At 38.6% G+C, this 21,382-nt stretch overlaps 3 protein-coding genes across 5 annotated transcripts; all 3 read left to right on the top strand.

The window, feature by feature from the left end:
• Positions 1–469: 469 nt before the first annotated feature.
• On the top strand, positions 470–5,014 carry tmeff1a (transmembrane protein with EGF-like and two follistatin-like domains 1a). The gene is made up of 9 exons (XM_082173658.1): positions 470–925; positions 2,330–2,439; positions 2,596–2,725; positions 2,919–2,945; positions 3,136–3,229; positions 4,135–4,283; positions 4,379–4,496; positions 4,619–4,777; positions 4,882–5,014. The coding sequence occupies exons 1-9, from the start codon at positions 787–789 to the stop codon at positions 4,964–4,966; spliced, it is 1,011 nt and encodes a 336-aa protein (XP_082029784.1). The 5' UTR covers positions 470–786; the 3' UTR covers positions 4,967–5,014.
• A 2,782-nt stretch (positions 5,015–7,796) lies between these two features.
• Positions 7,797–11,571, top strand: cavin4a (caveolae associated protein 4a). The gene is made up of 2 exons (XM_082173665.1): positions 7,797–8,182; positions 10,719–11,571. The coding sequence occupies exons 1-2, from the start codon at positions 7,802–7,804 to the stop codon at positions 11,325–11,327; spliced, it is 990 nt and encodes a 329-aa protein (XP_082029791.1). The 5' UTR covers positions 7,797–7,801; the 3' UTR covers positions 11,328–11,571.
• Positions 11,572–15,048: 3,477 nt separating this feature from the next.
• On the top strand, positions 15,049–20,212 carry ift57 (intraflagellar transport 57 homolog (Chlamydomonas)). Of its 3 annotated transcripts, none has more exons than XM_082173625.1 (12): positions 15,049–15,239; positions 15,322–15,468; positions 17,425–17,599; positions 17,691–17,809; positions 17,989–18,079; positions 18,563–18,634; positions 18,901–19,020; positions 19,109–19,180; positions 19,256–19,387; positions 19,484–19,546; positions 19,733–19,799; positions 19,899–20,212. In XM_082173625.1, the coding sequence occupies exons 2-12, from the start codon at positions 15,332–15,334 to the stop codon at positions 20,075–20,077; spliced, it is 1,227 nt and encodes a 408-aa protein (XP_082029751.1). In that variant the 5' UTR covers positions 15,049–15,239; positions 15,322–15,331; the 3' UTR covers positions 20,078–20,212. The 3 variants fall into 3 exon arrangements, with proteins under 3 accessions (XP_082029751.1, XP_082029749.1, XP_082029750.1); XM_082173623.1 differs by having other exon boundaries at positions 15,049–15,224; positions 15,318–15,468; XM_082173624.1 differs by having other exon boundaries at positions 15,050–15,237; positions 15,318–15,468.
• The last annotated feature ends 1,170 nt before the right edge of the window (positions 20,213–21,382 follow it).

Genomic DNA, 21,382 nt, shown 5'->3' on the forward strand with positions numbered 1-21,382 from the left:
TAGCCTACCATATCTTAAAACCATGAAGACTGCATTATCCTATCTTTATAATATTTTTGTTACACTGTGTAAATTTAATCTTTATATTTAAGGAAGGGGGCCTCACGAAAGGAATCATTTGTGATGGATTTATAAAATAGAGTAAGAAAAAAGAGCTCGTTATTTCTGAAATGTTCTAACTTTTTGATGGAACTCACAAATATGATCTCCTCGCGAGGATTCTCTTTAATAAAAGTAAATATAAAATATAAATAGGCTATTATGTAGCCTATAAATAGCCTACTGTGTAAGAAAAAGTATATGATGAAAAGTAGGCTATATGAACCTATATGATGGTAAAGACAAAATTGTATTCCGTTTTTTATAGCCTATTATTGTAGGAAGCAAAGCTAATTTTCACAATAGGTTTTAACCTGAACATTTTTGACCCCCCTCCCCCCCTAACCATTAAGGGTTTCACGTGACCATATTCAGGTCCGTCTCATGTTGTTGCTGTGGAGTCTATATCTCTTCCCTGTATTCCCTGTGTCCGTCTAGCGCAGATGAAGGGAAGTGAGGAAACTGATGCCGTCTCTGCGCGCGCGACACGATAATTAGAGTGCGTGAGCTGGTGTGATGCGTCTAAAGGTATCGGGTCACTGGCCCTTTCATCCCGGCCGATGACAAGAAGAAATGAGCCATAGTAAGTGCAGCATCAGCTTTCATGTGAACCAACATTTCCGCGTCACCTGGCTCACACAGCCGTAGGCTATCAGTCGCGCGAAAATCATCGTGTTCAGTCGCATTATGTCCGGTGGCTCGTGCGCTGCAGGTGCTGGACGCTGTCTCGCGATGTTCGGGCTGCTGGTCCTCGTGCAGACGCCCGGGGCCCTGACGTCCAACACGGAGAGCGACTGTTTGACTGAAGATGACAAAGGATGTGAAGGTGCGCACACACACACACACACACACACACACACACACACACACACACACACACACACACACACACACAAACAAACAGAGAGTCTTTAATTTACTGATGGTGCGGACCTTCCATTGACAACTGTTTTTAAAATGAAGTAGCCTACATTGGCTTTTTTCTAGTCTCTTTATGTTTGGAAGCTTTTAGATTGAGCAGTTTGTGAAAATGTCCTGCTGAAAAAAATAAATACGAAAATATAAAATATAAAAAACATGAGTTTAGGAAAACATTAGAAATTGTCCTAGTAGGAAAACAAAACAAAAAAACATCAACAACAAAAAAGCTCTGTACGGGGATTTACAGTCAACGACCCAGAACCAGATATGATGAATAGACCCGGAGTCAGAATTTTAATAAATTGAAGAAAAGTTTTACTGAAGATAGTTTGCAGTTTCATCAGCAGAAGTCAGCTTCAAGACGCTTGCAGTTACAAAGATCACTGCAATTATACCCTTCACCAAAGTCTAAGCTACGTCCTTGCTTCAGGTTGAATTATTCTCATTGGCTAAGAAATAGATAAACATAGTAATTTTCCTCACATATACAGATAGAATGACGCATATCTCCATCGATTATGCAGCTGACACTTGGACCCTGAATTTAGGCACGTTGTGACTGACCTTCCAGTTTGCAGATCTGGGTTGCTGGGCGCCAGCCTGTCTCGAACAATAAGTCAGTCAATCTTGCAACCAAAAAGACTAACACACACACCGACACACAGCTTTTTCAAGGTTGGATTTGGCCAGGCTCTAACTATAAACTGGAGAGTCTTCAAACCATCAAGATATAACATTCTTTCTCTCAAAGAGAGGACACTTTAATATAACACAATAAAGTAAAGCTTTAACAAAGAAATGGTCCCTCAACTATAGGTTCCAATGAACCTTGTGACCTATAGTCGTCATGGTGAGCTAGAAGAACAGATATGTTTTAACACATGTTGAAGACCTTTCTCAAACAAAACATCTTTCCATATTTCATTTCTGGAAGCCAGGCTAAATGAGCAAGCACTGTTACTGCATTTCTAGCATGGGCTAGACCCTTCAGTCACCTCTCAGATATTTAATACAAACATTAAAGAATACATGAAAAGAACATTTCAGTAATCACACTGGTAACTTCTATAACAAAGTAAAATCTCATAAGCCCAGAGAAGTCATTCAACTCATTTGATATTTAGAAGGAAAACTGTTGATTAATACCTTGATGATAATCACTCATCATATAGCCTATACATTGAAGCAGCAGTGGATTCCAGAATCCACCCCTTCAGTTCAAACCAACCTAAGATAGTTAGTGTTGACAAACACATGCATGCACACACTTACACGTGATGCCTTTGACAACAGTGTGTGTTGGTTTTAGGTATGTCCGAGAAGAAAAGTGACCATCATGTGTGTGATGAATATAGTTGTTCTTTCGGAGGAATCTGCAGGGACAACGGATCACACCTGGAGTGTCTTTGTCAGTTTCAGGTTTGTTTTTGTCCTGCCACAATAAGCTCTGCACATTATGAAATTAAACATGGCTTATTACAGCTAATGATGCTGAAAACAGTTTCTAGATCATTGCCCTGTGACATAATTAATGTCTGAGGCAGGTTTCAGGACTCAGGTGTTTGTTTCTTTCAGTGTCCACAGATGTTTGCTCCAGTATGTGGGTCTGATGGTGACACATATCATAGTGAATGTTTCCTAAGACAAGCTGCCTGTGAACAGCAGACCAGAATCACTGTAATTACGGAAGGACACTGTCATCCCGGTTAGCAAAAACAGTAAAAGCCTTTTCAAAGCACTTAGCAATTAAATGCAAAATCAGTGCTATACACTTAATAGTATACAATATTTTTGCTGTATGTATGTAATATGTAATACTATGTAAAACTATGTAATACATATATTTATAACTATTAAGCAGACATGGCGTTTTACATGATATTTATATTTTTTCTCAGATGCTGAATCGGCATCAGGAGATACAGGTATTTTTTATTTTTTTATTTTTTGCTGTCAGAGCCAACATCTAAAGTTTTGAGCAGTTTAATGGTCTAGGGAATGTGAAATGTGATCTTCATTGCTGTATGATATTAAGGCAACCAAAATAAAAATGATATGTGACTTTCAATGCAATATTAGACCTTATGTAAACCATGTGTGTATGTTTGTGTGTAGATCTGGAGAGTTCAGGACTAGAGCCCAGCAGATACTCTAAGTGTTCTAGCTGCAAGTTTGGAGCAGAGTGTGATGAAGACTCTGAAGGCATTTGGTTGGTCAACGTGTGTGTGTGTGTGTGTGTGCGTGTGTGCTTGTTTATATGATTTATGAGGATACAAATTTTTATAATGACATGGGTATTACACTGGTATTACAATGTAAACATGGTTTATGAGGACATTTATTGAGTCCTAGTAAATAAAATGGCTTTAAAAACATACTAAATAAACAATGTTTTATTAAAAATGTAAAGATGCAGAAAGTTTTCTGTGATGGGTGGGTTTAGGGGTATGGTTAGTGTAATGGGATAGAATATACAGTTTGTACAGTATAAAAACCATTATGCCTATGGAATGTCCCCATAATTATAGGTGCACCAACGTGTGTGTGTGTGTGTGTGTGTGTGTGTGTGTGTGTGTGTGTGTGTGTGTGTGTGTGTGTGTGTGTGTGTGTGTGTGTGTGTGTGTGTGTGTGTGTGTGTGTGTGTGTGTGCGCGTTTGTATAGAGCAGGAGTTTCCAAACTTTTTTTCAGCCGAACCCATTAAAGTAAAATATTTGCTTGATATTTACCCTGAGATTTTAAGTTAATATTTCAATAATTTAACGTCAAATTTGCATGTTCATAGTTCTCCTATTATTATAACTTGTAAAAATTGAAGGCATATATATATATATATATATATATATATATATATATATGTGTTGCAAATTACAATTGTACTGTAAAATAAAATATACAAATATTTGATAATAATAATATTTTTACTTTACAAGTTACAAAACTAATATTTGTCTTAAATTCTTCATTTTCAAACATTTAAACCCTTGAACTTCTCATGACTTAATTAATTATTAGCTTTTCATCTCACAAACCTCCTGCAGGTTCCTTCCCAAAAGCCCATTTGGGAAACCCTTCTATAGAGGCGAACATGCAAGTAACATGCATTTTCTGTGCAGGTGTGTATGTAATATAGACTGCAGTGGATTTAATATGAATCCAGTTTGTGGATCGGATGGCCAGTCTTACAGTAATCCATGTCAGGTCAGAGAAGCTTCCTGCTTGAAACAAGCTCAGATTAACGTCAAACACCTTGGGCAATGTCCAGGTAAACACACACACACATATATCACGCAAACACATGTAGAGACAAATGTAAAAAAATTCTGTAATCAGATATGACATGTTTGATTCATCCTATAGATTCAGTGGTATTAGTGGGCGGAGTCAGTGTGGGCGGAGCAATGCCCTGTGCTGAAATCAACAGCAGCTTTTGTGTGCATGGAACCTGTGAGATGAAAAATGATCTGGCAACATGCAGGTATGACCGCAACACATGCACAAGTCATCTATTGTAGTAAATCTCAATTGGATGTAAAAATAAAGAGGATTTTAGGCATATGTGGTTGATGTGTTTTGGTCAATCATGGTTGTATTGTTTAGGTGTGATGTGGGGTTCTCCGGTGTGCACTGTGAGCAGAGAGACTTCAGTGAGTTGTACGTGGTGCCCAATGGACAGAAGCTACAATATGTCCTGATTGCTGTGATCATTGCTGCTGTACAGATCAGCATAATTATCGCTATCATAATATGCATCACAAGGTAAAACTCTTCTCATGCACAGTAGTATGCACCATATAAATTCTAATATAGAAAAAAAGCTCAAATATCACACACTCACCAAATCTCAAAACTGTTGCCTTTAGGAGTCATCCAAAAAACCCACGAGCCCATCTTCAGAAACAGAACCTAGGTCACTCACCCAAAGATGGAGGACGCAGGATTGTATAGCTGCTGATAACTTAAACAGAAACGCACAAACTGTACTCTCTTAAAACTCTTGTTTTGTCACTAACCACACATACTTCTCATCTACTCACATACATGATCACATACACCCCATACCCCAATAGCTTCTTCACACTCAAACACTATTACACTCTCACTGAAGCGTTTTGGAAAGAATTCTATCTTTCAACATTGATATTTCAGTGGCCTTATTCCACCATGTCACCAGGAGTTTTTTTATTTTAAAATCTCTACATTCCCAGTGTTCTCTCCCCTTCACAGTTTTGCCTTCTTCATCTCTCTCCCTCACTTTCTTTCTAGTCTAAATGCAGTAAATCCACATGGTGAAATGTTTACATTAAGTCGATTTTTACATTTTCTGAACAATATTGGAGTGACGCTTGCCACGCAAAACATGCTAGCATGATTCAAGAGTGATGGCATATTGTCAAGGAGAATGTGTGCTATTACTTTCAAAAGGTATAAGATGATTTTCACTTGGAGGACAATATAACGGGCATACAAATCCCATATTTATTTTTATACTTACTAAGATAGGGTGGCCGAGAGAGCTCAACGCACTGCAACTGAAGAAAACACACAAATAGAAAAAACACCAGCAAATTTGAAAACATCTTCATCAGTTTGACAACAGATGTGCTGCAAGTACTCACAACACAACCGAATATAGAAATGCGCTGCAAATACTCATAACGCAACCAAATACAGAAACACACTGCAAATACTTAGTATTGTGAGTATTTGCAGCGCGGTTGTATTGTGAGTATTTGCAGCACGTTTCCGTATTTGGTTCTATTGTGAGTACTTGCAGCGCGTTTCTGTATTTGGTTGCATTGTGAGTATTTACAGCGCGTTTCTGTATTTGGTTGCGTTGTAAATATTTGGAGCGCATTTCTGTATTTGGTTGCATTGGAAGTATTTGCAGCGTATTTCTGTATTTGGTTGCGTTGTAAATATTTGCAGCGCATTTCTGTATTTGGTTGCGTTGTTAATATTTGCAGTGCATTTCCTACATATGCTTGTATTATGAGTACTTGCAGCGCGTTTCTCTATTTGGTTGCGTTGCGAGTATTTGTAGTGCGTTTCTGTATTTGGTTGTGTTGCGAGTATTTGTAGCGCATTTCTGTATTTGGTTGCGTTGCGAGTATTTGCAGCGCATTTCTGTATTTGGTTGTGTTGCGAGTATTTGTAGCGCATTTCTGTATTTGGTTGTGTTGCGAGTATTTGTAGCGCATTTCTGTATTTGGTTGTGTTGTGAGGATTTGCAGCACATGTTGTCAAACAAAAGATGTTTTCTTAATTTGTTGGTGTTTTTTCTATTTGCATGCGTTTTCTTCAGTTGCAGAACATTACCCAAGCCATTTATTGGGACCAGAATATTACTGACACTCTTTTATCTTTGGCCAGTAAGTAACCGAACACCCTAGCAACCACATAGAAACATGAAAAAAAAAACTCCCTGAAAGCCTTAGCAACTACATAGCAATGCCCTGGCAACCACCCACAGCACAATAGCTTTGTGACTTTGCCATGGATCACTCAGATATTCTTTAAAAAAAAGAAAAGAAAAGGAAAAATATAGTTGTTTTTAGAGTCCAAACTCTCCATAAGAGATTTACAGTGTGGGCCACAGGTTAAAGATATATATCAGATAATGTTTGTAAAGCCTACTTCTGCCAGAATCTGTTGTTTTATCTTTATATTTTACCTTCTGTCCTCCTCATTTTTAATGTAAGAGAAGGTGTAATCATTTTTAACTTGAATGTGTGAGGCTTCCAGTGTCAATTATTTTAGCTGTACAAAAAAGTCTGTTATGCTGCTTCATGTTGCAAACCGGTATTTGCTATTATTTTCTATTTGTTTACCTACAGTATAGTACCTAATGAATCCAAAGTCTCGCACATCCACAGGAAATAATTTACTTCCACATAGAAAAATACGGTGGATAAAGCTGACAAAAAGGAGATAATAGCAGCTGTGTTTTAGCACAATTCAAAACCAAGCAATCCAAACCTCTTACAACTGAATTTTCATAAAGAAGGCCATCAGTATGTGACTGTGAGAGGCTGTGTGTTTATCAGTCTTATAAATCAGTTTGTGAATCAGTGACTTGATATTATGTGAAGGCCTGTGAAAGTTTGCATGTCAAATCTGTTTAAACTCAGTAAAAATGTATAAAGTGAGTTTTAAGGAAAATGTCATGTCTTTACTGTTTTTCTTAAAGTTCTAGTGTATTTTCCTCAGTGACTCAAAGTGCATGCTGGGAGATGCAGTTTTCGTATGCCTTAATGTGAGGTCAGAGGTCAGAACACCAATGTGAAACCCCTCCAAGGTCAGTTTACACTGTGTGTGTGTGTGTGCGTTCCTCAGCTGTTGGCTTCAGTTGAGTTGACGGTATGCCACAGGGGGGCAGATTTATAAAAGTAAGTCCACCTCACCACACAAACACACACATTTGTGCTCTAGATCAATGTCACTGTCATTTTAGATATTTCAGAGCTGAGAAAGCAACACATATTATGCATATCACAAGCCACCATAACACATGCACACAATACTGGAATGTATGAATTAATGGGGCTTTCCAACGCTTCTGTGATACAGCTTCCAAAACTGTCTTAGTATCCTCTTACAGTTGTATTTATATCCATGCATTTATATCTTTGTGTGAACAGGGGTGGAGTTTGTCAGATTCCATTGGAGTCTCTCTCTTGGAGTGTCAGTTTCTCTCTACTGTGTGTTTGATTCCGCCTTGCCCCTTACCCATCTCTGGCCCGGTAGCTTTACTTTCAGGGACGGTGAAAAGGAGAATCAGAGATGGAAAAGAGAGGAGATGTCTTGTTGGGGGTCGAGGATGAATCCGGGCAGCCCATCTCGGCCCTGTCGATTCTCTCTCTGCTGGAACGCGTGTCTACGATCATCGATGGCGTCCAGGCGAGCCAGCAGCGCATGGAGGATCGACAGCAGCAGCTCGAAAGCTCTGTAAACGCTGTCCAATCCGAGCTTATTAAACTGGCTCGTGACCATGGCGCCACAGCAACGACCGTTGACAAACTGCTGCAGAAAGCCCGTCGCGTGAGCACGCACGTTAAAGAAGTACGTTCACGTGTGGAGAAACAGAACGTGCGTGTGAAGAAGGTGGAAACTACACAGGATGAGCTTCTCACACGCAACAAGTTCAGGGTTGTTATCTACCAGGTAAACCCATTGCTAACCACTGCATGCGTGTTAAGGTGCGGTCACATTAGCGACATTTTGGTGAGATTCCACAGGCAAAAAAGGTCCATTGTCTATTGTCAATATTTTAGCACTTTATGAAGCACAGCTCACACATAAGTCACTTTCAAACAAAGCAGCTTTTTGTTGGTCAATCAATCTTTCGTCTTCACACAAAATTCCTGATTGCATGAATTCCTATTGAAGTGATTGGATTTCACTCGTGAAAATTCACCAAACTGTAAATGTGATAAAACTTTTTGGGTGATTGATGGTGAAGCTCTATCCTTTTGGCATTTAACAGCAAGTTGGCTCTGTAATCTCACAATGACACCTGCTGTATGCACACTTGAGAATTTCCTTTCTAGAGCTGATTGGCTACCTATTTATGTTTGTGTGTCAGATGACAATAAAGATATTTTGATATGTTCATTCAAGAGTGAAACTGGACCTCAACCACCACAGATACAGATTAGTAGTTGTAGTCCAATGTGGTTTATCAATGATCTATTCTTAAACTATTACATTTGGTGCCCCCAATCCTAAACGTGCTGTTAGGGATGGACACAAACTATGTTCAATTCTTCTTATTGGCATAGAACAAATAATGGCAAATTGTCTATTCGACTCCTCACTCCTCCTTCAATATACAGAATAAATAATTAGAGAAAATGTGTTACAAATTAGTCTAAATTAGGCTGTGTGTGTGGGTGTGTGTGTGTATGAGAGTGTGTTTGTGAGTAGTTATTCTGGGCTTTCCTAATATAGAGCTGCTGAACACAGCTGAAGAGACTCTTTAAGGCTATTCCCTGAATAGGGAGTTTATTCATACACATACTGTACATAGACATCCATTCTTACAGACTGAAAAAATGTCCTCAAGGGAAGGGTAGTCTCAAGTAACCAGACTTTAGACTGACATAAAATCTAGTCCACTTTGCTTGTGATGGCCAAGAACCACCCACTTAAACAGGATCAGATTGTCTGACTGACATTGAAGTGGTTTACAGTGAATTTAGAACAGCTAAGCGATGTTGTTAGGCACGATGTGGAGTGGAGGCGTATGTTTGTAATTCACAACAGATTTAAACGCGGTTTAACTAATCAGAATCAAGGACCGGAACTATCCGTTTTATAAAAAGTGACCAAGAGCTTTGTTTTAATATTATGGTGATTTTAACTAGTTTTCAACTTTTCATGTTCAATGTGCATCAGACATATCATCTTATTTGCATCATCATAATAAAAAAAATTATTAAAAAAAAACAGCTGAAACTATATAAGTAAATTTTACCTAACAAGATTGTTCAGACAAAATAAATAAATTCTGTCATCATTTACTCACCCTCATGTCCTTCCAAGAAGATTTTTTTTCTCCTTACAATGAAAGTCATTGGGGTCTTATGTTGTTTTGGACTACACTGACTTTCATTATATGGACTAAACAGTTAAAAAATATTCTTCAAACGAAAATATTCTCTGCATTTTTAAGTGAACAATCCCTTTAAGTATATGAGTTGTATTCTGTAACTGAACCAACATTTTACACCCGACACAGCACCTGAAATGTAGGCTGTCTTTTTTTGGTTTGGTAAGAGCAAGAGCTAAAGCTCAACATTCATATTTATGTTTTAATGTAATACATCTAAATAGAAATTTGCATTTAAATCTTAAAGGGTTCACCCAAATATGAAAATTCTGTCATTAATTACTCACCCTCATGTCGTTCCAAAACCGTAAGACTTTCGTTCATCTTCAGAACACAAATGGACACAAAATGAAATCTGAGAGCTTTCTGTCCCTCCATTGACAGCCTATGCATCTACCACGTTCAAGCCCCAGAAAGGTAGTAAAGACATCATTAAAGTAATCCATGTGAATTCAGTGGTTTAACCTCAATTTTATGAAGCGAAACGAGTGCTTTGTTTGCGCTAAAAAAACACTTGTTTACCACTTTATGAATCCTCACAACATGCATGCGTCGTGGTGCTCTCATGAACGCATGTTAGATATTTAATACTTTGTAAATAAAGAGGTAAATTATGTTTTTTTTGTTTTTTTGCACAAACAAAGCACTCTCATCACTTCATAAAACTGAGGTTAAACCACTTGGGTCACATGGAATACTTTTATGATGCCTTATCTTTCTGGGGCTTGAAAGTGGTAGTTGCGAAGGCTGTCAATGGAGGGACAGAATGGTCTCAGATTTCATTTTGTGTTAATTTGTGTTCCAGAGATGAACGAAAGACTTATGGGTTTGGAATGACATAAAGGTGAGTAATTAATGACAGAATTAGCATTTTTGGGTGAACTAACTCTTTAATAAATAATTAAATCTAAATATGTTAATATTGAAATTGATGTTTGGTAATCAGCACAATGACTCTTGCATCTTGTTGAGTTTGACATTGTTGTAAGAAAGCATAACACATCTGAGTTCTTCTCCATGACCTTCTGGGAGTGGGTGAAGTCAGAGTGTGTTTTCCAGTGAATAATAGTCTCTCCTGTGTCACCGCAGGGTGAAACTGAAGTTCCCTCTGTTGCTGTCACCAAGACTCCCAAGGGGGCAGGGCTTGCTAACTTGGAGGTGGAGCCAGATGAGTATGACATCCCTGCTGACCTATCATCTGATGAGGAGTACATGGTGGTAGAGGAGGGGGAGTCATCCCGGGGCGCACGTCTGAAACAGAGCGGCTTAAAAGGCATTGAGAACATCAAAGCTGCGTTCTCCAAAGAGAACATGAGCAAGACCCGCGATAAGACGCGGGAAAACCTAAGCAAGACCAAGGAGAGCCTGAGTAAGACGGGCCAAACGCTTGGAACCAAATTCAACACCTTCGGTGAGAAGATCGTGCCCCCCGAGCAGCGAGAGAAGATGCGTCAGAGCAGCGAGAGGCTGAAGGAAAACATTGCTAAGAAAGCACCCACTAAAGAATCGTTCAAAATCAAACTGAAGAAGGAACGCACTGTCGCTGAGGGCCAGGAAGGTGCAGAGGGGGAGCCAGCTGTGACTCCTCCCAAAGGCAGGAAGCCCAGCCCAGATGTGACATACACAGAGGTGGTTACCGAGATCAAGAGGGAGGGTCCAGTATCAGAAGAGGGGGCGACTCGTATTCAAGAGGACTGAAAAAGGAAATTCACCACAGAAACTGTGGAGAAATGGATGGAACAAAACATATAAAATGCAGAGGAAGTAATTGGAAGTGGAAGAAAGAGGAGAATTGTTCATAAAATGTGCTCTAAAATGTGAGAGTGTATATGAGTATGTGTGTTGTGTAGCCAAATGAATTAATAGTGCTAGCACTATTAATGTTTGTTTCATTTCTGTTACAATAAGCCACATGTGAAATTTATTAAAATGTGAAAACATATCCTGTCTAATGTGTCCTTTTACTCTGCATTTGTGTTTTGATTACCATGTAAAGAGCAGATGACTGTCCAAAACAATGGTAGTTACGCTGGGGACTGAACCTCAGAAGGCCAGAGAACATTTGAATCTCCAAACATTCATGTTCATACACACGCCAACATCACAGAGACAGAGACTGGCAGAGTGAAAGAAAGATTGACCCATCAGCCAAAAAAAGATCTCTTGGAATTAATCTCAACAGCTGAGCGGCTCTGCCCAGCTCATAGTAACCCAACATAATAAAGCATACTCTGACTCACGGTTTATCTCGGAAACAGAACACAAGCATTACAATTTTTCAGTTCAGCTTTTCACTCAAGTCGTTTTTCTAATGTAATTACAGGGCGTGCAGAATTATTAGGCACGTTGATTTTCTGATCATATTTTATTCCCAGGCACATTTTGCCAATCCAAACCATATTAATCTTAATAACTACTATTAATTTTGTATTTAATCATTTATAAGTGATATATAATTGTTCATGAAGGCTGGAAATGAAAAATGCCTTTAATTCAGGTGTGCAGAATTATTAGGCACGTTTTCTTTTACAGATAAAATTTGAATTCATCTTCCAGAATCTGACAGTAAGTTTTGGGAGTTCATTTTTAGTCCATCTCTGCAAAATGGACTTCAGGGTAGGAGATGGACTAAAAATTATCTAAATATTAACTCCAAAAACTTACTGTCAGATTCTGGAAGATGAATTCTTCAAACAGTGGTAGAAGAGGATGTGGTGCTGGTCCTTCAAGAGTCACTCTCAGATTGTCTGTCTATAAAGCCTATAAAAAAACAGTCTTCATGTATTTCACAACACTTCAGCTGGTGATTCTTATTAAGAGGGGGTACATTTTTAGGATTCTTTACCTAACCCAAGTCTCTGAGACCCTGACACCTTGCACTTCTAGAGACTCCAGGTTGGTTGCAGTTCTGGAAAATGGTGGCGCTGGAGACTTAAGGGTTCCTGATGGTTTCACACTTAATTCTTCACCTTAGTTTTTTATTCTTTTGCAGTTAACATGCGTATTTTCTTCTCCACCTGTTTTTGTCTGACCCTGCTGACCCAATGAGCATTTCACTGTCCAATGGTCATGCCTCAACTGCCATTTATAGTATTGCATTAGTATTGTATCCTTCTCATGGGCATTTAATAATTTTTGACTTTTCAGTCTTAGTTAAATCTCTTTTTTGGCTTGTTTTATCTGTAAAAGAAAACGTGCCTAATAATTCTGCACACCTGAATTAAAGGCATTTTTCATTTCCAGCCTTCATGAACAATTATATATCACTTAAAAATGATTAAATACAAAATGAATAGTAGTTATTAAGATTAATATGGTTTGGAATTGGCAAAATGTACCTGGGAATAAAATATGATCAGAAAATGAACATGCCTTATAATTCTGCACGCCCTGTAATTTAAATTAGAATTGATTAGCAGGAGATAAAAAAGATGATTAAATGGGGTGCAAATAATTAGTAAGTAGAATGTGAGGCTAAACAGATGTGTTTTCAGTCTGAAATGTGAGGCAAATGTTGGATCACAATAATTAGGAACCACAGTTTCCACAAATCCCTTCACTCGATTGGGATGTTCTCTTTTATTCTGGACGGCAAGGGCAGTGAGTGACTAACATCGAGCGTATTTTGCAGTATTAATAAACGTATTTATACCGATTTCATCAGGCTCCAAAAATTCTTCAAAAAGAACACAAAGAATGGCCCTCTCAGCTGCTATAGTTGCAACTCTTGCGTCATCAGAACAGGGTGTTCAACGCATAGACATAATAAATACATCTGGATGTTTTACTAGTTGCCATATCAACACTCTATAGAGAAAAAATTGCGCCAAAATTCAGAAATCTTTGGAAGATATCACTGAACATTTATCTAACCATTGCAAAAGTAAATTTCTTACTTATGTTAATTTTTCATCTCTATTTTTAGTGTTTATTTTAAATTAGACAAATCTGATATTATTTGAATCTCCAATATGTTATTTAACAGACTAGCAGGGTTTAAATCCCAGTTGTGCAGGTGGGGCATGTTGTAACACTGCACAAAGTGCCCCTATTAGAACAATGCTATTCTATTCCATAGAATATGGAATTTTATGAATTCTATTGAGAAAACATGAGAAAAAGGTGAATAAAGACTGAGAGACACCACCGTCACTGGCAGGGACACCACCGTCTCCGGCATGGACACCACCGTCTCCGGCATGGACACCACCGTCTCCGGCACAGACACCATCGTCTCCGGCACGGACACCGGCACAGACACCACCGCCTCCGGCACAGACACCACCGTCTCCAGCACGGAAACCAAGGTCTCCGGAACGGACACCACCGTCTCCGGCACGGACATGACCGTCTCCGGAAAGGACACCACCCTCTCCGGCACGGACACCAATGTCTCCGGCACGGACACGACCGTTTCCGGAAAAGACACCACCGTCTCCGGAAAGGACACCACTGTCTCCGGCACGGACACCGGCACGGACACCACCGTCTCCGGCACAGACACCACCGTCTCCGGCACGGACACCACCGTCTCCGGCACGGACACCACCGTCTCCGGAACAGACACCACTGTCTCCGGCACGGACACCACTGTCTCCGGCACGGACACCATCGTCTCCGGCACGGACACCACCGTCTCCAGCACGGACAAGTGCACGGACACCAACGTCTCTGGCACCGACACCAACGCCTCCGGCACAGACACCACCGTCCCCGGAAAGGACACCACCGTCTCCGGCACGGACACCACCACTGTCTCCGGCAAGGACACCACCGTCTCCAGCACGGACACCGGCACGGACACCACCGTCTCCGGCACGGACAAGTGCACGGACACCAACGTCTCCGGCACAGACACCACCGTCCCCGGAAAGGACACCACCGTCTCTTGGAAGGACACCACCGTCTCTTGGAAGGACACCACCGTCTCCAGAACGGACACCAACGTCTCCGGCATGGACACCAACGTCTCCGGAACAATGATGCTTTGCCATCACAGAAATAAATTGCATTTTAAAATATAATCAAATACAAAACAGGTATTTTAAATTAAAATATTTCCGAATATTGCTAGTTTTGCTGTATTTTGGATCAAATAAATACAGAGTTGGTGAGCAGAAGAGACTTTTTTTAACATTAAAAAACTTTTGAACGATAATGTATGATAAAAAATAAATAAAATAAATAGATAAGCATTTCTTAAACTTTGACTATTTGTCTATTCATGGATCAGACAGGAATGTAGAGAGATGAGAATACAAGCATAACCTTGTCTGTAGTTGCAACGTTTCTTCTCCGCTCCAGCGCGTGGCAGCACTATGAGATTCTTGCACAAAACGTTCAGTCAGACAGTTATATTAAGAGTCTTGGCTTGCTATTGCCGTTTTATTTACAAGTCACATATGTTATATCATTCATTATTGCTCATTGTTTATTATCATCCGTCACTGTTCAGTACTATTATTTTGTTTCCTATCATGGCCATCATCGTGTCTGACGTCATTCTTGGCGACAGTAACTACAACATCCTGAGTAGCCCTAATGTAACGTTAGCCTGCAGCCTGCGGGAAACGACCTGACAAAAATACACAGAGAGTAGGAGAAATATGTGTGTATACATATCTATAATGTGTAATTAAGCTTTAAACCCCGTTTGCATTTCCAATAAAGCTTTTTGAATGTGAATAGTGAGAGAGAGAGGGATGGCGGAGGAGGAAGAGCGCGGACCCGGTTCGGTCCATCAGACGTTCGTGCTAATGGAGGATCTGCTGGATAAACTCAAAGTTCTGGATTATGAGCAGCAGGTTATGGACAAACACAACATCAAACCTCTGTCCAGGTGAGAGACTCAGAATCGCTACTTTATAGATTATAAGGCATGATCATGTTTTATATGCTGCCTTCACGTGCTATCGGAATTATCGTGAATACTAGCAGTACTAATGTTAGTTTCCTAGTTTAAAAATTGGACATGAATGCACTTTCAAGTCAAAATTTGAATGCGATGAGCTCGTAATAATCACAACTGGGAACTAGGAAATTTCCGATTGCACGAAAAGGCAGTAATAGTATATGTTTTTTTTTCATTTTCACTTATTTAAAAAAATTATTTGGTTTATGCTATTTGTGCATTATTTTGTGTATTTAAATTCCCAAGTTAGGAATCTTCCTTATTCCGATTAGGAATCGGAAATTTCCGATTGCACGAAAAGGCAGTAATAGTATATGTTTTTTTTTCATTTTCACTTATTTAAAAAAATTATTTGGTTTATGCTATTTGTGCATTATTTTGTGTATTTATTCTTGACACATTCCAAATATTATTATTATTTTTTTATTTTTTTTGCCTTTATCTGCTTAAGATTTGATTTTTTTTGGGGGGGGGGGTTGTTTGTTTTTTGCATCATTAAAACACATCATAGGCTACTTTGCATTTGCTTGGTTTCTGTTTTTTATATATAGGCCAACATTTCACAATATATGAATATTATTTCTGGCTCAGTTTTGGGGATTCTGGCATAATATTGGTCCAGTTGTGGGTGAGTTCTGGGGGGTAAAGGTGGTGGCAGTTTGGCTCTTTTCTGGCTGACATCTGGTGATTCTGGCACTGTTGTGGGCCAGTTATGACTGATTTCTGGGGACATGGAAGAAGTTGTGGGTGAGTTTTGGTCTGCTTCTGGCATGGATCTGGTTTACTTATAGCATGTAGCTTTTGGGCCAATCTTGGACCATAATTCCATGTGGTACGTGGTCCAAACTCACAGCCGAAATTCAACCAGATTCGGCCCAATACTAATTTGCTATCTTTGAAGAATCATCTAATAATAAAATCCAAATCACGTTGTATATTTCAATCTTGTCCTCATAGAGACTTATAAACTTAGCCTATAACTTATAAAGAGTAAAAAAACTACTTTTGAACATTTGAAGCAATTGCAATCTCAAGCAATCATGAAAAACATGACATGGCCTACTTTTTTTTTTGAACAAGGTCTGTTTATTCAAGATTTTACAACATACCGAAAAACCCAAAAGAAAACTGAAACAGTACAGTAAACAACAAAACCCCAACACAACACAACCCATCCCTCTACCCATCAGACAAAAATTATTGGATATATACAATCAGCAAAAAAAAAAAAAAAGTTTAAGAAAAAGAAACATAAACATAAATATACATACATACACACAAAATAGATAAATACATTTTTGGGACTGCATTCTCTACTTGATTTTTTCAACAAATGTCAAGAAGGGTTGCCAGATTGCATAAAATCTCTGGACAGAACCTTGAAGAGAGTATCTTATTTTTTCTAGTTTAAGATGCTGCATAATCTCCTTAATCCAATGAGAAAAAGTGGGAGGAAAAGAGTCTTTCCATTTAAACAATATTAATCTTCTGGCAAGAAGTGTGCAAAAGGCCAACATTTTACAATTATAGCTGCTTAGGTGCATGTTCTGTGCTGTAACACCAAATATAGCAAGAAAAGGAGATGGTTCTATTGGCAATCCTATTGTTTCTAAAAATGCGTCAAAAATCAATTTCCAAAAGTTATACAAACTTGGGCATGTCCAGAACATGTGTAAAAGGCTTGCAGGAGCTTGCCTACATCTATCACAAATAGGATCTAGCTCTGGTCTGAATTTAGATAACCTAACCTTCGACCAATGGAGTCGGTGTGACATGGCCTACTTTTAAGTAAAATTCTAGGAATCGATTTAAAATCAATTAAATATGTATAATAGTTCAGTGTTTCTTCTTAAACAGAGAATACATGTTTTCTGTGTTTTTCAGGCATTATTTTGTCTCTAGCCCTCACGTGTTGTCGAATCCCGGAGAGCAGTTCTATATGTTCAGCGTAATTGCCGCCTGGTTGATTTCCCTGTGTGGACGGCCGTTTGATGCACCGCAGGAGTACGACGACCCCAACGCCACCGTCTCCAACATCCTGTCTGAGCTGCGTGCCCTGGTCAGACATTATCACAGTGATGACATCCTCACAAGTGTGCGTAGATGCATTTGGGTTTCATGATTATCACTGAATGTGTGTGTGTTTATAGGGTGGCCAGGTTGATTTCCCCCCATCTAAGCTGAAGTCTGGATCTGGAGAGCATGTCTGTAATGTTCTAGACCAGCTGGTAGAAAAAGCACTAAAGAGTAGAGGATTCATCTGGAACAGGTACACATATACATCACGGCACACACCATGAGCTGAATGCAGGTTGGAATGATGTTCTTTGCAACTTTAGTTTTAATATCAATCTGTTTGTAGTAGAACCACAAATTTCTCCAGGGTTCACAAACTTTCTGTTCCCACTATACACACACACAATAACACAGGTATTTTCTCTTTATCAGGCCTCTGTACCCGTCTGTGGAGGTGGAAGATGATTGTGTGCAGGAAGATGATGCTGAGCTCACACTCAGTAAAGTGGAAGAAGAGATGACTGTGAGTCACACTTAAACTTTATTCTAAGCTAAGCTTCCCCTTCCTGAGTTACTGCTGCTATCTGTCACGCTCTCCTATTAGCAGTTTTTTTCACTGTTGTAAATTGGATTGAGTAATCTAGCTCAGCTGTTTGTTTGTATTAAAAACCTTGAGATATAAATGCCATTTTTATATATTTGTTTTTAAGATAAATTGTATTTCAAATTTTTTTGTGCAATTTATGTGACTTAAAAAAATGTGTATACAAATGTGATACCTTACTTTTATTTTGGATGTTGTTTTGCATCAAAGCAATGAAACATATAAAAATCAGATGGGTGATATATTTTATCAACAAAAAAAGAGAATATCATAATATAAATGTTTGCTACTATCGCCCACTCCTAATTCACACAGGAGGAAGACATGACAGTGAATCACACACACACAGACTCATGTGTAAAGTGAATCACACATACACTCATTAAAAATGTGGCTCTTCAGCAGGAGGATGAGGAGTATGAGGAAGAGGACGGACTTGATTTAGATGCACTGAAGACCAGAACCAATCAGAGTGTGAGTTTTTTTTTTTAAATATTGGCATGTGCATTTTATATAGTATTATATAATATAAACATGAAAGGAGTAATTACTGTCTTTCTCTGGAAATTGTGAGTTGTTCCATATGAGAGGTGATATTTGTGTGTGTGCTACAAAGCATGAATAGCCCAGTCTTTTATACTAGTTAGGAGGGATGTTTATTAATAACTTAAAGAACTAGTACTCAACATTTTACCCAGTATGTACAGTAAAAGTCAACTGGTAGATATATGTGTGTTTAGGAGCTCAGTGGTTCAAGGCCTGCAGTGGTTCTGGAGTCAGATGTTGATGCTGCTGAGTGGAATCTAGAGGTGGAGCGAGTTCTTCCACAACTTAAAGTCACCATCCGCACCGACAACAAGGTCTCAAATTCTGCAACCTTTAATCGCTGTATGGTGATGGAGAGACTCTGATTGGCTGAATACTGAGTAACAGGTTACTGTGTTTCAGGATTGGAGGATTCACCTTGATCAAATGCATCAACATCAAGATGGCATCAACACGTCCTTGCACGACGCCAAGGTCATCCATCCATCCATCCATAGATAATAATGTGAAATATTAAACCTAAGTATGTATATATATGTGTGTGTTCAGGGTTGTCTGTTTAAGCTGAGGGAGGACATCAGTAAAACTCTGGAGAAAGTAAGCAGTCGTGAGAAATATCTCAATACTCAGCTTGAGCATCTCATTTCAGAATACCGCCAAGCACAAGCACAGCTCAACAAGGTGAACATCTTGACCAATCAGTTCCCAAAAATGTATTACTTACCCTCAACCTGTCAAAACACAGGATGGTCAAGCGCATGTGTTTTTGTTGGTCAGGTAAAAGAGCTTTATCAGCAGGCCAGTGGAGGCGTCACAGAGAGAACCAGGATTCTGGCTGAGGTGAGTCTAAAAAAACATTGCAAGAGTCACAGAATATTAGCGTTACAATGATTTGACCATCTTTTGGTTACAACACAGTAACAATTAAAAAGCATTGTGTTTTTAATAAATGAGTGTACACAGCCTTACTATGTCCACGTAGCCACACAACATTCAAATAATAACTTATATATATTTGTGCTTCAGATCAGTGAGGAGCTAGAGAAAGTAAAACAGGAAATGGAAGAGAAAGGCAGCAGCATGTCTGATGGAGGTAATCCGCACACACAACAAACACTCTTTCACCCTAATGATGGTGCAGTTTGTTTATGTGAGCTGGAGTTTATGCTTGTCCATGTGTTTTGTGATGCAGCTCCAGTGGTGAAGATCCGTCAGAGTCTGACCAAGCTGAAGCAGGAGATTGAGCAGATGGATGTTCGGATGGGAGTGGTGGAGCACACGTTACTGCAATCCAAACTCAGAGAGAAAAACAACATGACCAGAGACATGCATGCTACACAACTATTAGAGCCCAACGCACAGACTTACTGAGTCAAACTCAGAGCTGGTGATGTTGTATGTGTTGGTTATATTTTATATAAATATTTTGTTGGGTTTAAATGTGTTTTTACGTGTAAATAACAAAATATATAGTATTGAACAATAAAATAAATATTCTCACTAGAACCTTCACTCTCAGAGTTTTATCTTGCGTAACCGTCCCCAGAGAATGGTGTTGGAAGTAGAGGCCCCTGAGTTCAGCATTACACACACATGTAACTGTTCCATGATGTCATCCTCACACATTGCAGAGAAACACTAGAGATTATTCTGGTCTACTTTAGTTCATTTGCACAAGCTCAATTTATCAGTCCATATCCCCGGGAAACATTTGTTGAGTCTGTGTTCAGCCTAAGAACAATACTTGTTGAAATCCTATCTTTTGAATTGTAATATTTATAGGAATTCTCAAGTAAAAAAAAGAGTACTAACAGCAACTGTAAATGGTGTACAGCTATCTCTAATGGTGTATCAACTATTCAACTGAAGATTCCTAACTGGGAATTTAAATGATGTATAATTAATCCCATGAACCATCTACAAACGTATAATTTGTCTTTTGTCTGACACACGCACTAAAAGCTGAAATAAAATCAGAAATACAGTTCCAGAACTGTATCAGTCTTTGTACTTTTGAGATTCTGAGCCTGAATATCTGGTGCTCCAAAAGCTCAGACATTTACATTTAAAGGGATAGTTCATTAATCATCTTTTCACCCTCATGTCTTTTTTGAAGAATATTTTAGTCCATACAATGGAAGCCCATTTCTGCCACAAAACTTTGATAAATCATATTTATGATGCAAAGTCATTATGACAAAATGTATAAATCATGATATACCAAGTCATAATTCTGAGACAATAAGTAGAAAATTATGTCATACTAATTCATAATTATGCGATAAAAAGTCTAAATATGACAGTATGACTTTGAAATTTTATGTCACTTTTTATCTTATAAGACAAAAAATATATATAATATATTAATAGATTTTTTCATAATTGACATTTATTTGTATAGCGCTTTTCACAATACATTTTGTTTCAAAGTAAAAAATGCATGTTTCTACATTACAATTTAGAGTAATATGTTATAAGAGGTGACTTTGTAAAAGTAATATCCATAAGTCAGAAATGTACAGTACAGTATATATATAGATAATATAACTATTATTATTATTATTTTTTTTATTTATTTTTTTTGGCAGATATGGGCTTCCATACTATAGCAAACAAAACGGTTATTTCCCACATTCTTCAAAATATATTTTGTGTTCAGCAGAAGAAAGACATACA

Source organism: Leuciscus leuciscus (assembly GCF_965113295.1).
Source record: "Leuciscus leuciscus genome assembly, chromosome: 6".
In the NCBI taxonomy this organism is placed as follows: Eukaryota; Metazoa; Chordata; class Actinopteri; order Cypriniformes; family Leuciscidae; genus Leuciscus; species Leuciscus leuciscus.